The 15,810-nt window shown below is 39.3% G+C and overlaps 2 protein-coding genes across 2 annotated transcripts in view; one reads left to right on the top strand and one right to left on the bottom strand.

Moving 5' to 3' along the window:
* The window catches only part of cdc73 (cell division cycle 73, Paf1/RNA polymerase II complex component, homolog (S. cerevisiae)), a 40,314-nt gene that overhangs the window by 14,392 nt on the left and 10,112 nt on the right, over positions 1–15,810 (bottom strand). The window contains exons 8-10 of the mRNA XM_038283531.1: positions 14,299–14,397; positions 14,101–14,179; positions 13,730–13,794 (exon numbers count right to left, since the gene is read on the bottom strand). Of these exons, the coding sequence (XP_038139459.1) occupies positions 13,730–13,794; positions 14,101–14,179; positions 14,299–14,397 (243 nt within the window). The remainder of the gene's footprint in view (positions 1–13,729; positions 13,795–14,100; positions 14,180–14,298; positions 14,398–15,810) is intronic.
* Positions 8,896–10,838, top strand: LOC119782532 (beta-1,3-galactosyltransferase 2-like). The gene has a single exon (XM_038283532.1). The coding sequence runs from the start codon at positions 9,054–9,056 to the stop codon at positions 10,308–10,310; it is 1,257 nt and encodes a 418-aa protein (XP_038139460.1). The 5' UTR covers positions 8,896–9,053; the 3' UTR covers positions 10,311–10,838.

Here is a 15,810-nt window from a genome sequence, read left to right on the forward strand (position 1 = left end):
AATTCAGATCATACTGCAGTCCTCTTTCTGGGGAGTGGGTGTGAATACAAATAGGTCAGTAGCCCAACACCCCCCCCCCCCCCCCCCCCCCTCCACTCTTAACAGAGCAGGCAGCAACAGCAGCAGAGACGGCGTGACGTGCTGAGGGAGCGTAATGCCACCAAGCCTGGAGCTGCCTTTCAGAGCAAGCACGCAACTGACAGCGCGGCCTCATATTTCTCCTGGTCATCCTCTTCCTCCCCCGCTGTTTACAGCCAGAGAACAGAGAGGCTGCTAAATAACGGGAGGGAAAAGAGAAGCGGGGAATAATAGAAAAAATAGGATGGGAGCATGTCGGAGGAATAAAAGACAGGAGGCTCTCATGTGAATCAAAGAGAAAGAGTGAGACGTAGCGACCAGCAGAATGGCTGAAGAGAGAAACGGATCTGAGACATGAAGCCCATCTGACCACGTCTGCGCTAATTTACACGCTACAGCTACAGAGACTGTGAAAGGAACGCCTCGCTTCTTCCTTTGGCTGCAGGCAGCTGTAGCGTGGCGAGGAGAGAGGCTCGGGGGGGAAAAAATGGTCAAGACAGATGGAGAGATTGCAACAGTCCAGCTCTTTACCCACACTCAGCTGATGTGGGGGCAGAGCAAAGACTAGATGAATGAACACTTCATTTTCCCGCAATGAAGGCAAAGATAACGGAAAACAAGCATTCAAAGCTGCAGCAAGAAAACAGGATTTGTCATGTGCTCTGGAGGAAATGGGGGAGGATATAAAGTATCAAGCCTGCGCTGCACATCTGTTTTAACCGGGAGATAAAAAAAAAAAAAAAAAAAAGAATAAGAGACTGATAGGGTAAGTATCTAACACCTTGCCTTGACCCGCTATTGAAATGCGTCTATTCTGTAGCCTACCGGATGTGAAGGGTGGGTCTGCCTAACGAGTAATTTCTGTTTTGTTTTGTTTAATTTCTGGCATGTGAGACAAATTCAACACTTCAGACTTAATTAGATTGTTTAACATTAGCAGACCTGACAAATCAAATCTCATTAACTTCATAGTGCTGCTGCAGATTTGGAGGAAAGAAGGATGTTTACTTTCTAAACAACCAAACATTTCTCTCCCATCAGGCTAAAGCTTCAATCTTGAAGGTTTGGGTAAGTTTGATAAATTATATTACCTGTAGAAGCACCTTACTAAAGGCGCAGGGTGCTGCCATTTTTTACAATCCAGACCAAGAGTTGGTTCATTTGGCAGAGGGTTTTAATATTTTAGTAATATCCTTTTATTTTGATGCTTAAAATAATTCATAGTTTTAATTTATACCTCAATTCTAATAGTTTTTTTTTTTTCCATAAATGACCACTGATCTCGTCTCTAGTTTATCCATCTTTCTTTGTGCTATATATATATAATATATATACAGGTGCTGGTCATAAAATTAGAATATCATGAAAAAGTAGATTGATTTCAGTAATTCCATTTAAAAAGTGAAACTTGTATATTATATTCATACATTACATACAAACTCATATATTTCAGATGTTTATTTTGTTTAATTTTGATGATTACAAATGACAACAAATGAAAATCTCAAATTCATCATATCAGAAAATTAGAATATTGTGAAAAGGTTCAAAATTGATGGCCCCTGGTGCCACACTCTAATCAGCTAATTAACTCAAACCACCTGCAAAAGCCTTTAAATGGTCTTTCAGTCTATTTCTATAGGCTACACAATCATGGGGAAGACTGCTGACTTGACAGTTGTCCAAAAGACGACCATCGACACCTTGCACAAGGAGGGCAAGACACAAAAGGTCATCGCTAAAGAGGCTGGCTGTTCACAGAGCTCAGTGTCCAAGCACATTAATAGAGAGGCGAAGGGAAGGAAAAGATGTGGTCGAAAAAAGTGTACAAGCAAGAGAGATAACCGCACCCTGGAGAGGATTGTGAAACAAAACCCATTCAAAAATGTGGGGGAGATTCACAAAGAGTGGACTGCAGCTGGAGTGAGTGCTTCAAGAACCACCACACACAGACGTATGAAAGACATGGGTTTCTGCTGTCGCATTCCTTGTGTCAAGCCACTCTTGAACCACAGACAGCGTCAGAAGCGTCTTGCCTTGGCTAAAGAGAAACAGGACTGGACTGCTGGTGAGTGGTCCAAAGTCATGTTCTCTGATGAAAGTAAATTTTGCATTTCCTTTGGAAATCAAGGTCCCAGAGTCTGGAGGAAAAGAAGAGAGGCACTTCATCCACGTTGCTTGAAGTCCAGTGTAAAGTTTCCACAGTCAGTGATGGTTTGGGGTGCCATGTCATCTGCTGGTGTTGGTCCATTGTGTTTTCTGAGGTCCAGGGTCAACGCAGCCACATACCAGGAAGTTTTAGAGCACTTCATGCTTCCTGCAGCTGACCAACTTTTTGGAGATGCAGATTTCATTTTCCAACAGGACTTGGCACCTGCACACAGTGCCAAAGCTACCAGTACCTGGTTGAAGGACCATGGTATCCCTGTTCTTAATTGGCCAGCAAACTCTCCTGACCTTAACCCCATAGAAAATCTATGGGGTATTGTGAAGAAGAAGATGCAATACACCAGACCCAACAATTCAGAAGAGCTAAAAGCCACTATTAGAGCAACCTGGGCTATCATAACACCTGAGCAGTGCCACAGACTGATCGACTCCATGCCACGCCGCATTGCTGCAGTAATACAGGCCAAAGGAGGCCCAACTAAATACTGAGTGCTGTACATGCTCATACTTTTCATGTTCATACTTTTCAGTTGGCCAACATTTCTATAAATCCTTTGTTTTTATTGGTCTTCAGTAATATTCAAATTTTCTGATATGATGAATTTGAGATTTCCATTTGTTGTCATTTGTAATCATCAAAATTAAACAAAATAAACATCTGAAATATATGAGTTTGTATGTAATGTATGAATATAATATACAAGTTTCACTTTTTAAATAGAATTACTGAAATCAATCTACTTTTTCATGATATTCTAATTTTATGACCAGCACCTGTATATCTCCTGACATTTGGTGGATAACAATCCCAGGTTTAAAATAGGTTATGCTAACGATATTTAGCATGTAGCATCGACCAGCACTTTCTTCTTCTTGTCCATCCACCTTGTAGGGAAATCACCTCAGATCAACACCTTTTACCCTTCCTCTCGTCCATAAAGATAGTGGCTTTTTTTCCCCGTTGCTTTTCATTATTATTTTCGTTGCTTTATTCAACATGTTTACATTCTTTAAACTTCCATCATCATAGTCTGGTAAAGCTGCAGGGAGCGGAGGGGCCGAGCCGCTGTTATTGCAGCGCTGCAGCTGAAGGAAGTTCTGGAAAATATCAGCTCTTAATTTTAATTCTTTTATCAACCCTGATTCACAACTGCTTTGTTTCAAAATGCTACATTTTCTGTGTGGATTTCTGACCCTTCAACATTACGTAGAATTGACATGTACTGCTTTGCTATGATGCATTTACCAGATATAAACAAAAAAGCAAAAAGAAAAAGGCCAGAGTTTTTTTATTTTCTTCTCGATTCAAGTCAGACACACCTGGAAACCTATAAAAGTCAGCATTTCATTTCTCAGCACACCCTTAATCATCACCAATGGGAACTGAGTGCTTCTGAGCGAAGATTTGGATTTAAATCCAAGATCAGTGCTGAGGGAGATGTGTTCACAGGTTGATCAACAGCTTTGTTTGGTGTCGGAGCAGATGAGTAAGGGTGACTCATAATGGGATGACTACATGCCGCACTAGCAGAGCTACAATAACTGCTCCAAATTTTCAACAGAGAAAAAAAAAAGGTATCTAAATATGTCATAAGCTAGTATGTTATATAACAGTTTGCAGAACAATAGATCAAACAACTGCTGCACTTTATGAAAAGGAAATGTCATGAGAGCTGAACGAAAAAAAATTCATTTTGTATAAACTCTGTGTATTCAAAAGGAAAATAAAAGATGTCTAAGTCTAAAAGCTGAGAGTGGACATTAGCTTTTATAAGCAGTAGCAAAAATACAGCATTTATAGGAAATGATGCTTTAGTGGCAAAAAGAAAAGTCCATCAAATGTTTGACGGCCCACCACTGAATTTTAAAAATATAGGGTTGTGTTGAAAAACAACTTTTCAGTTCTGAATCCATTCTAAGGCTGCACCTATTAACTATTTTATTAACAATTAAATACATCTATTTTCTACAAATCTAGAAACGGGTGCTTTGAGTAAATTCACATTTCAAATAAATCTTTGGACTTTAAAGAGAAAAAACTTTACAGCTCGTTCCTAAATCAATAATAAATGGCAAAAACCATAAACAAATATAAACACGTATATTTCTTTAAACAATTTTAAAAATATTTTTCTAGTTTTGTCTAAATAATGCTGAAGGTGGTCATTTTTTCAGGTAATGGCCCGTTTTAAAGCTTATTTAAGTAATCAGATTTTTCAGCCCTAATCACTACTTATCTGATTTTGTAAGATGTATTCATAAAAGAAAAGTGTTTTCCAAATCTACCTCAACATTCAGAATGAGGGTTTGGACATTACAGCCCCCATTAACTGCCATTACTTTATATGCTGATGATTTTTAATATATTACTAGATTAATATGCAAAATAAAAACATAGTCAAACTCAAATGTGTTTTTAAACCAGCAGCCAAAATTAACGTTGAACAAAGAAGAATTGAGTTTAAATCTTGTAGCATTTTAATCCTAAAATCTGAACAGATACCCAGGCCTGCTCTAGTCCATTAAAATATAAACCTGCGGAGAGAAGCCTTAAAGCACGGCTCAACAAAATCACACATTTACTTCTTCCTTTGCATCCGTATTTGATAGTGCTGTCAATCGATTAAATTTTTTAAATCGCGATTAATCGCATCAATGCCCAAGTTAACTCGCGATTAATCGCATTTTAATCACACATTTTTATTCTGATTGAAAATCATTTAAATACTCTCGATGACATACAAAAAATACATACAGGCTAGGTTTGTGCCAATGTTCTTTTTTTTTAATGAAAACAGGTCACAGATACTGATTTATGCCATAGAAACATATGGCAAGAAGATGGGGAGGCATGTAGCAAAAAATAACAAATATGTAGCCAAAAAAAAGGCCCTGAAAACAGGCTGATGTAAAAGACAGTCTTTACAGTTAATACAGTCTTTTGAACAAAGACAAGCATTTTACCCTACTGCTATAAAATTTAGTAGAGTTAACATTAGATGTCAATTAACCAAGGTAATAATGAACAATTTTCAATCAATACATCAAAATCAATAGACCGACATTACTAGATGGAGGTAGTCTATGCTCTAGAAAGTTACTTTTCAGCCTCTTAACAAAAATAAGAACACACACACACCCACCCACCCACACACAGACACACCCACCCACACACACACACACACACACACACGATACCGACCTGTGGCGTACACAGACAGCAAGAGTGCCGTAGCAGATTCCATTTCACCTCAGTAATCAGTTTTCTCAGCGTATTTCAGGTTGCTACTAGTTACCAGACACTCAACTTGTTTGTTGGTGGTGGGGCTTAAAGAAAAGGCACTAGCGTCACCCAGTGTATGAGCGTCTTTTTTCCTTGAGGAGCTCCGCTCTCGAAGCCTATGGAAAATGCATAGATTGGGGGAAAATAGCCCCGCCTTCCCGCAGGCTGCAGCGGGATGTACTTGGAAAATTGTACCAAAAAACCACATAGCGTTAATCTCACGTTAAAAAAATGATCGCCATTAAAATGGCCTCGCGTTAACGCGATAATGCGATAATTTTGACAGCACTAGTATTTGACCAACCAGGGTTACTGAAAACAAGTTCAGGAAGGTTTTACTCTCCTAAAGGTTGATGCTAGGATCTGAACTTCAGCTGAGCAGCTGAGAGGCTCTTGCCTGACACAATGTAGCTTCCATATTTAGCCCATTCAAAATAGATCATGCTTAAAGAGCAGCCCCCCCACCCCAACAATGGATCATGATCCCCTGGGATTAGCCCTCCATATGCTTAACAACACAACAAAAGCCTTAAACAGTTCTCCTCATAGTGATAATAAAAACTGAAGGGATTATCTTTTTGTTTTTATAATATAGTAATATAAAGAAAATATATTAAAATAAATGCATGCTCACATTTTTTCAAAACATCTAACAGTCACTGTTTTAGTAGCTATTTCAGTAGCGACGGGTAACTTGCATGTTTTCCTGTTTGTTTTTTCCCCAGAGCAAATTTTGACAAGTAATCAGTTTGGACCAAACACTTAATATACCTAAAAATACATTAATCTAAACAAATGATTGACTTACGATTGAGACTTTATGGTTTAACAGATTAAAGTTTTTTTATACAAATGATCAGTTCTGATTAAAGGGAATTTCTTTTGCTATTATTTCTGTCCACTAGAGGGTGCCACTGTTCATTCATAAGAAAAGCCTGACTTGTATTTGCAATATATGAAGAATAATAATGGCAGATCAGAGGGATGCTAGAGTTAAAAGAGTATGTGAGGAGATACAGATCGGGGGAAAGACACATTAACATTCATTTACCGCAGCTCAATTTCATTTATCCAAGGCAGCCATATTGGATTTCAATGTCAGAGTTGATTAGAAACCCGGAATGACACGATTTCCAATATTAAAAGGGCATATTTTAGAGAAGTGAATGAATTACTACATGGAATAATAACCATGTTGTGCCGAGGGAAATTATATCGTTTTTGTCCGATTTTTATGAAAAACCATTTAAAAAAAATCCATATGCAAGTTTTATTGTTTTAAAATGTCGCCCAAGATGGAAGCACATGGGAAACGTAACAGATGTGCACTACGGTTAACAGTAGAGGTGAGTATTGGCATGGGAGTTGCGATTCCATACATGTCGCGATACTTGGGTCACGATACGATATTATCACGATATAGCAGTATCACTATATATTGCCATATTTTCCCCGGCTATCAAAATCAAATGATGAGATAAAACAGCAAGTGCTCTATATTTTCATCAGAAAATATTGATTAGGTATTATTATCCATGTTGTTTGGGGTTTTCTTCCACTGTGACTGCCTCAAATACAGATTTGGTGCTGCACGCACAGTTAAAGGGCTCCACAGCGCTTTCTGGCAGAGTGGTGGTGCAGAGGTAGCCCATTTTCCCATCAATGTTTTATGTAACCATTTTTTTTTTTTTGAAAATCGATACTAAGAAGTGAAAGATCGATATTATATCTGGCAGCCGAATATCACGATATATCACCAAAACGATTATTTCCCACACCCCTAGTTAACAGTACACTACAGATAAAAGCACCCTACAAGTCTGAAGGTAAAGGATGATATATGTTTATTACTGTTATCTTAAAGCCGATTAATTTCTCCCACTAATGGGATCTATGCACAGCTCCACTACTTCCTGAACTTCAGCAGCTCTTTTGTTTCCTGTCTTTCATTACTGGACAATCTGATTAATCCATATGTGTCCAACTTGTTACTGTGATCTTCTGACTTCTGCCTGCTCTCGGCTTTACTCTTCTAAGATTGTTCCATCTTCTATTTAGTTCTTTCCATCAGTGCTCCCATTTTCCTCCACTCTCATTCCATCTTCTTTCTATCAGTCTTGATATCTTCTTCCTCTCATCTTCTATAAATCTTACACTATTCTAAAACAATCATGATCCCTTCTAATCATGATCATAGACAAGAGAGCATTCTGTTCAGAAGATTTCTAACATCAACAAAGTGTCTTTAGTCAGAGGCTTCTCCAGATCTGGTGCAAGATAGACCAATACAAAAGATCCTTCTTGCCTAAAGCTGTTAACATTTATACCAACTTTGAGAAAAACAAAACAAAAATATGAGCTACTGAAACATTTCTTTTCCCTTTGGGAAAAATAAAGTATCTATGAAATGAATTAAACTGAATTAAGTCTGAGTGCCTCCTTTCAACTCTGAGACTGACACACACTTATATGTCCAGATCTTCTGAGACTCTCTGAAAAACTATTTTATTTTAATAACTGACCACACCTCCAACACAGTGACAAAAAGCACTCGGACAAAATGATATGTATGGCCAGCCTGTGTTTTGATGAGCCTGGTTTCAACAAAACACGTACCAGAACCGAATGCTGCATTTCTAATAAATAGGCAAAAAGAAACTGAATCGACAGAAGTGAAACTCAGTAGAAAAACTTTGATAATTTTTAGCTCATCACTCAAAAACATTCCTCTAAAAACACCAAAACCAAGCAAAGCAAAATAATCTGTCCTACCTTTACTGTTTTGTTTTTTTAAATCAAAATATCTAAACATCTATTACATCTCTGTTGCTTGCTGTTTGAACACCAAATATGAAACCATGTTTTTGTTTTTGTGGTTTATCATGCTTAATTCTTTACTCACAAGAATAGTAAGAAGTTTTGTATGTAAATGTTTTTCTTTGTGTTTTATTTAGGCAGAAGTTATTTTTTCTGGCAATGTTCAACTAATTTACGCAGACCTAGAATAATTTACTTAGAATTTTCATTTTCCAGGACCTTTATGTCAGTTTATTTAAGGGAGGAAAAACGTCAATAAATAAAATTGATTAATGGTAGGGAGGAGGAAAAAAAGATTTATTATTATTATTATTTCTCAGACAAATAAATTGCACTATAATTTCTTGTAGCTTCATGTTGGCTTTAAAAAAAAAGGCCACTTATCAATTAATCATTAGTCAATCAAAAGGATCACTTAACTTCAGACTAATTAATTGAAAACTTGCATCCCTACTCCAAACATGTTACATAAAGCTTTAAAGCAGCTGATATTAAAGACCTTTATCCATCTATTGAGATCCCTCGTTTTAAATCCGGTTCAGACACCGTTTATCTGTAACGACTTAACTCTCTGTCTTGTCTCCTAGGTTTTCTCTTGGCAACCACACACGCCTCAGTGAAATAATGCAAGGTGAATGGCCCTGAGGGAACCCGTCACAAACTTCACTTCAGCAATCGGAGCTCAGCTGTGTGAAAAAGCAGAACTATGCAGTGGAGACGGCGCCACTGCTGCACGCACACAGCCAAACTTCTGTATCTCCTCTCACTGCTGGGCTTCCTCGTGTTCCTGGTCCACCGATCCGGCATCCCGTGGTGGAGAGGCTACCCTGTGGTGTACGGCGGTACTGTGCCTCACCTCGCCAGCAACAAATGGAACGCCAGCGCCGCTCATAGAGCCTGGAGGTTTGTGATTGTCCCTCAGACTACTTTTAAGGCAGACGGCAACATCAGCTCATCGGAGAGGAATGGCGTTTCTTTTCATCGAGGCAACATAAGCATCGAGGGGAAGCTGACCGCCGACACCAGCCAGAGCCATGGGGGAGTTCTCAATGTTTCCCTGAGCCACGGACCTTTCCCTTACATCATCAACGAGCCGCAGAAATGCACAGAGAACCGACTACCCCCTTTTCTAGTGCTGTTGATCTCCACCGAAGCTCGTCAGGTGGAAGCAAGGAACGCAATCCGGCAAACTTGGGGGAACGAGAGCGTTTTCCCCTCTGTGGGGTTCATCAGACTGTTTCTGCTGGGGAAAAAAGAGGGAGAGCTTGGACTCCTACAGCAGAGGATGGTGGAGGCAGAGAGCCGGAGGCATCATGACATCATCCAGCAAGACTTCCTGGATTCTTATCAGAACCTGACCATAAAGACCCTGATGGGAATGAACTGGGTGGCGATGCACTGCCCAGAGGCGAGCTACGTCATGAAAACCGACAGCGACATGTTTGTCAACACAGAGTACCTCATTTACAAGCTGCTCAGGCCAGACCAGAAGCCCAGGAAGAACTACTTCACAGGTAACAACATGAGAGGCTTTGCCCCCAACCGGAATGAAAACAGCAAGTGGTACATGCCCCCCGAACTCTACCCAGGGGACAAGTATCCCACCTTCTGCTCCGGGACCGGGTACGTCTTTTCCGGAGACCTGGCCGGGAAGATCTACCGCACCTCCCTGAGGATTCGCCGCCTGCACCTGGAGGACGTGTACGTGGGAATCTGCCTGGCCGAGCTCCAAATCGAGCCCACGCCCCCTCCCAACGGCTTCCTGTTCAACCACTGGCGGGTGTCGTACTCCAGCTGCAAGTACAGCCACCTGATAACGTCGCACGGATTCCATCCGAACGAATTGCTCAAGTACTGGCATCACCTCCAGAGCAACAAACACAACGCCTGCATCAACACGTTCAAAGACAGAGCGGGCAGAGCGCACTCCAGACTCCGAGACAAGCAGTTACTGAAACACTGACAAAACCAGCGGACTTCAGTAAAAATACCACATATCTTTGGACAATCCAGTTAATCATGAGATACGATGCTGCTAAATTGTCAATTTTCAACTAATGTTAAACTATTTCTACAGGACTGAGGCAACGCAGAACCGGTGAAATTAGTTCTGTGTTGTTGAATTGGACCGAGGATAAATGTGTCTGTAAAATATAAATGTCTTTGTTGTACAGTGTGAAACGAACATTTCCAACAGAGCAGCCTTGGATTAACTGGTTAGCAGGCAGCTACTTTATGAGACTGGAACTAATCCAGAACCAGCAGTTTCTGCTCCAGCTCTAGCACTCATCAACTCCTCTATAATTTGGGCCAACTTTACGAAAGTAAAAGATGACGAAAAATATAAAATGACAAAACCAGCAGAAATCTATCTCAGTTTTATAAAAGGAGAACTTCTCAGCAAACTTATAAAGCCCCTTTAACACTTACCCAGTAAGCCCACTCATCTACTGGGACCGCTCTAGTGTGAATAAAGCGGTTACATTACCAGGTGGGGAGTGGATTTGCATGTTTACGTTGCAACAGTCCCGGATACAGCTACATGTTTTTAAACTCAGCAACATTTTATCAAGCAAGTAGGCACATTTAATGATGAGCTGTCAAGACTCTGGCTATATATGACAAGCCGGCCTCTACCACTCTTTAGCGACCACGCTAGTTGCAATCACTTACTGAGGCTGACACCAGCAGGGCACCTGTTGCCTGGCAATTAGCCATCATGCTAGATCCCCATTAACTTACTGACTTCTTCAGGCTCCAGCTTGATCAGCTAAAGTTATCTCCCTCACATTATTCCAACAAAAGTAAAAAGAATAAAAAAATCCACTGGACTTTGTGTCCAAGTTTGAAGACATTTGGATTCCTATCCTCGAAGCTTTTCAATTAAAAATGTCAGAAATAGCGTTCGAGGCTTTATAGAGTGGACCAAAAACAAAGCCTTGTTTTGGCTTAGAAACATACAAATTGAAACAGATAATTGGGTCTGCCTCTTTGGAATGGGGGTCGTTCGGGTTCTTTGTTAGGCTGTAATACCCCATACCTGTCTATGTCTCTGAAGAGGGGGTCGTTAGAGGAAATTGTTGGCCTGGCCGAACAGGCGAGGTCTTCTGTTCCCCTGTAAGGAGGTGGAGGTTGCGGTGATACCGGGAAGGAATCAACTCAATTTTTTAAAGCTAAAATCTGAGTCGACCCCCTCTGTTTAAGATTGTTTTTCTTTCTTAACAAAGATGGCTTCCTTCATGCCGCTCTCAAACCACCTATCTTTTTTTCCCAAAACGTGAACATTCTGGTCCTCAAAACAATGTCCTTTGTCCATAAGGTCCCATTACTGCCCCCTGCAGGAGATATTAGGAACATCCATTCCACTGTTTCCTAATACAGTGTAAAAATCTCACCAGTTGATTTACTGGGAGTAATTTGCGTGCTTGAAAGAGGCATCAGACTGAGGCTTTAGTTGGAAATACGGGGCAGATCGGTTTTTTTTCTCCTTTTAGTTTTAATGACTTATGAACAAAATGACTTCCAAAAACTAGCTTTTAATGCAATCATTTGTTTTGGGAGTCAACCTGAATTACACGTGCAACTAAATTCAAGCCGTTAAAGAAGCTGAAAGAACCTGCCAGTGTTAAAGATGGCATATAAGATGTTTACAGTCCCTCTACAGAGGCTCTTATATCTAAACTACGTTTTTACAACAGAATGACATTAAAAGAACCAGAAATATGTGATGTGATCTATTTTTCTTGTTATTATCCCGTTTGTTACAACAAATAATATCGTATTGAAGAAACACAACGCTTCCCTGTTATGCTAATGTTTTTCCTTATTGCATAAACTAAAACTAAAAATAAACTGTTGGTTGTTATTTAATTAATAAAATTGTGTTTTATATAAAACTTTTTGTAATATTTGATAGTTTAGGTGGGTAAAATGGCTGATTGGATTTTCAATGTTGCAGAGAGCTGAGCTAGTGGTAAAACAGTGATTAAGTACACATCTAAGAGCAGAACGAGACACTGAACTTTTCTGATAAAAACATTACAATCATGAATATTCTGGATCACATGTTTATGAGGGGGGGGACCAGTTTTGGCCTGAAGGTAAAGGTTTTGTTTGGTCTCTCTCCAGAGATAATGCTGGATCATAATCAGCACCGCCTTAAGATATTAGATCAGTTAAGGCTTTAAAGTCAAAGGGAAGCGAGTGTTCCAAAGGTGGCATTTCTGAATTGTGGTGCCAGACTTTACACGAGTGAAAAAGTGAATGTGATTGGTCGATTATCAAGGGGGCTGGATTGTTGTGGCTGCAGGAAGCATTTTTTTGGTTACGGGCGGTGTCGTGGCAGCATCTTGCTAACCAGTTAGAAACTTAGTGCTAGCAGGTTCCCAATGGGAAATTCCATTGGAACCAAGTAGCACTAAATTGGTGACTTAGAAACGACACTGTCAAGGAACGCTATGGACAGAGGAAACATGCAAGAGGAGGAGAGTTTAGTGTCGGAGGTCGTGGATGAGTCTCCTCCGTCATAAACTTTTTATTTAGAGGAGGAAAGCGGGAAGAAGATGTTGCTGAGGAGGACGCCAGGGCGGCAGAAGCTTGGTTTGGTGTAGAAGGCTTCCAGCCGTCCATGTTTGAGCCCTTGCCTCGCAACGCTGCCAGTTCTGTTAGCTCTACGCCTGCTGAAGACACAGACGTCCATCCCCGTGAACACTGGGACTCAATGGGAGGGAAGGAAAGGATTCTAATTTCTTATTTCAACCGTTGCGTATATTAACTGAGACATATGAATCAAAAAATGACGAAAAAAAATTTGACAGATGATCGTTGATATACGGCCGAATTTAGGTGTACAAGCTGATGTATAACTAACTGGCCTGCATAAGATAAAAAAAATAATAAAAACAGATAAAAAAAAAATTTCTAAATTGTGGGAGAATATAATCTGATAAAGAACACATTTATATACATGTTTAAGCCAGAATGATTTGACATTTAAATATGATTTCCCCATCCCTTTAAGAACCCGATCCAAAAAGAATACACATGATTTTCAGGATGAACTTATCAAACTCTGATCAGGACTGTTATGAACAACAACAAGATATATGTGGCTAGATTTTGCTTTCAGTGTACAGTGATAACGCCTGCTGTAAACAGCTTCGCTGCTTCTTGGAGCAAAGATGGCGCTGCTCAGCAATACGATGTTCAAGATATTGAGACATTCTCATTGTTTTGGGCTTTACTCTGCAGTGATAAGCAGATAAATTTAGTTTTCTTATTTTGTATCTTTTCCATTCACAGCAGAAACATGTTGATTAATGTACGGTTGTGGTTCTGAGGCTAGAACTAATTGCAATGTGGCTTCAATGAAGCTCTTCTTACCGTCACTGACTTAAGCGTCATGCCGTGGTAAGTGCCCATGGTATCGATTTTGAAACCCTCCGTTTCTATAAGATAAGAAAGGCCAATGAGCTGCAGGTAACAGAGATACAATGCAGGCTAATAATACAACATTTAAAGATCTATATTCCTTTAAGAAACAAAACTAAATAAAAATAATTTAATCTCATTTTACAGCATTGTCAGTTTCCTGGCTGCTGGAAAGTTAACTTTTTTTGGCTTTTATGGAGCCATGCAGCATCAGATAAAGCATTTACTTGCTTATAATGCAACGTCAGTGTGGTGATGTGACTCATAAAGAAGGTGAAAGGGGTTCTGTACTACACGCAAAGGAAACCATAAGGCGGAGTCACCTTCTTTTCCTTTGAAGCGCTCCTGATCGTATCTGTTGTAGGCTGCTGGGACAGGCTGCTTGTTCCTTAAAGACGGGTCCTGCATAAAAAGGGTTTCACTTTATCAATGGTTTTGAAACATAATCTCCACTCATCCTGACAAATCCTAGTGTTGCTTCAAAAACCTAAAACCTTTCCAGTTTTAAACAAAGGGATTACCACTTGGGTGGCGTTCTGTGCTGGTCTCTGCTCTGGCGCTCGGCCTTCTTCTCTGGCTTTCACCGACTGAAGAATGGCAAAGATGTTCTTCGAGAAGTTCTGCATTAGAGAAAAAGAAGTACAGAAGAAATAAGCATTCCTTACAAAAAAAAGAAAAAAAATTCTGCATACCACTTTAAAATAAACCAAGTGTCAACTAGAAATGACAAGTTAATAAACCCATGTTTAAAAAAAAAAACATTTCTGATTTTTGAAAAAGTGTGTAGTTTTAATGTAGAAGGGTTGCAACTTATGATTACTTTCTTAAACAATTAATGTCTTGATTATTTTTTTAGCCCAACAATCAGACAGCAAGAGGTGCCTTATCGAAGATTTTAATGCAAAATTTAAAGCAGAGGACGCTTAAAAAAGTGCCACTTTAATTGTTTTAGACAAAGATTATTCACAGGCAAAAGGGTTTTTAACCTGGAATGCAAAATATTTCTATATCTTTTATAGTGTAAGCATAACTACCCTGGGTGGGTTTTTTTTTTAGCTAATAGCATGTTTTAAGATTTCTATACTCCACTTAATTATTTTAAAAATCAATTGATCAGAAATAAACTGATTATCAGAAGGAATTAGTGAGGTGATTATACGCTTGACACGTGCATATGGTGGAACTCCCTCAAAAATTGTATCAAAGTTGTATAATAGTCTCCAAAAATGCGATGGCAGAAATTCATTCTATGTTAAAAAAAAGTGGGAACGAGAATTCAACATTACATTAACTGGGAGTGAGTGGTCCTCCATGTGTAAAACACAACAATCTTCAACCAGCTCAAGAAGATGGCGAGAATTTGGATGGAAAAATCGAATACATTTTTTTTTATCACCCCACATATAAAATCTAAACAACTTAGTCAACAACAGAAATGCTGGAGAGGGTGTGGACATGTAGATCCCAATCACTCCCATATCTTTTGGTCATGCATTAAACTGCAGTTATTCTGGAACAGTGTCATTCAGACAGTAGAGGAAATTTTATTCTTATCTATACCCCAAGATCCGAGCTTTGTATACCTAGGACTTATGTCATATGAAGTCATTGTAAAAAAAGACATTTACCTCTGCAAAATATTACTGATTGTTTCCAAAAAGGCATTGACAAGGAATTGGTTGAAAAGTGACCCACCTGGGCTTGAACAATGGCTAAATATTTTAGACGAACTATACGCCATGGAAAAATTTACTTTTCGTCTGAGACTTAAAGGAGGAGACTTTGAGAAAAAATGGCAGAAGTGGTCTATGTTCAAGGTTAAAACCCAACCATAAGAAAAAGAAAAAAAAACTTTGGAAAATATGGTAATGTATGCTCCCCCCAGCTTGTTCTTTGTTTTTTCTTCTTGTTTTTTCTTTGGTTTTTGTATTATAAAAAACACAAAATACAGAGTTGAAAGAAATAAACTGATTAATTGCTTCAGCCGCAGTAAAAACCGAAAGCATTAAAGTTAAATGAGGTTTAATTCCTTT

The sequence above is a fragment of the Cyprinodon tularosa genome, unplaced genomic scaffold (assembly GCF_016077235.1).
Source record: "Cyprinodon tularosa strain WSP-4 unplaced genomic scaffold, ASM1607723v1 ctg195, whole genome shotgun sequence".
NCBI classification, from domain to species: Eukaryota; Metazoa; Chordata; class Actinopteri; order Cyprinodontiformes; family Cyprinodontidae; genus Cyprinodon; species Cyprinodon tularosa.

Coding starts and splice junctions, on each gene's coding strand:
- LOC119782532 (XM_038283532.1), top strand. CDS start 9,054: ATGCAGTGGAGACGGCGCCACTGCTGCACGCACACAGCCAAACTTCTG.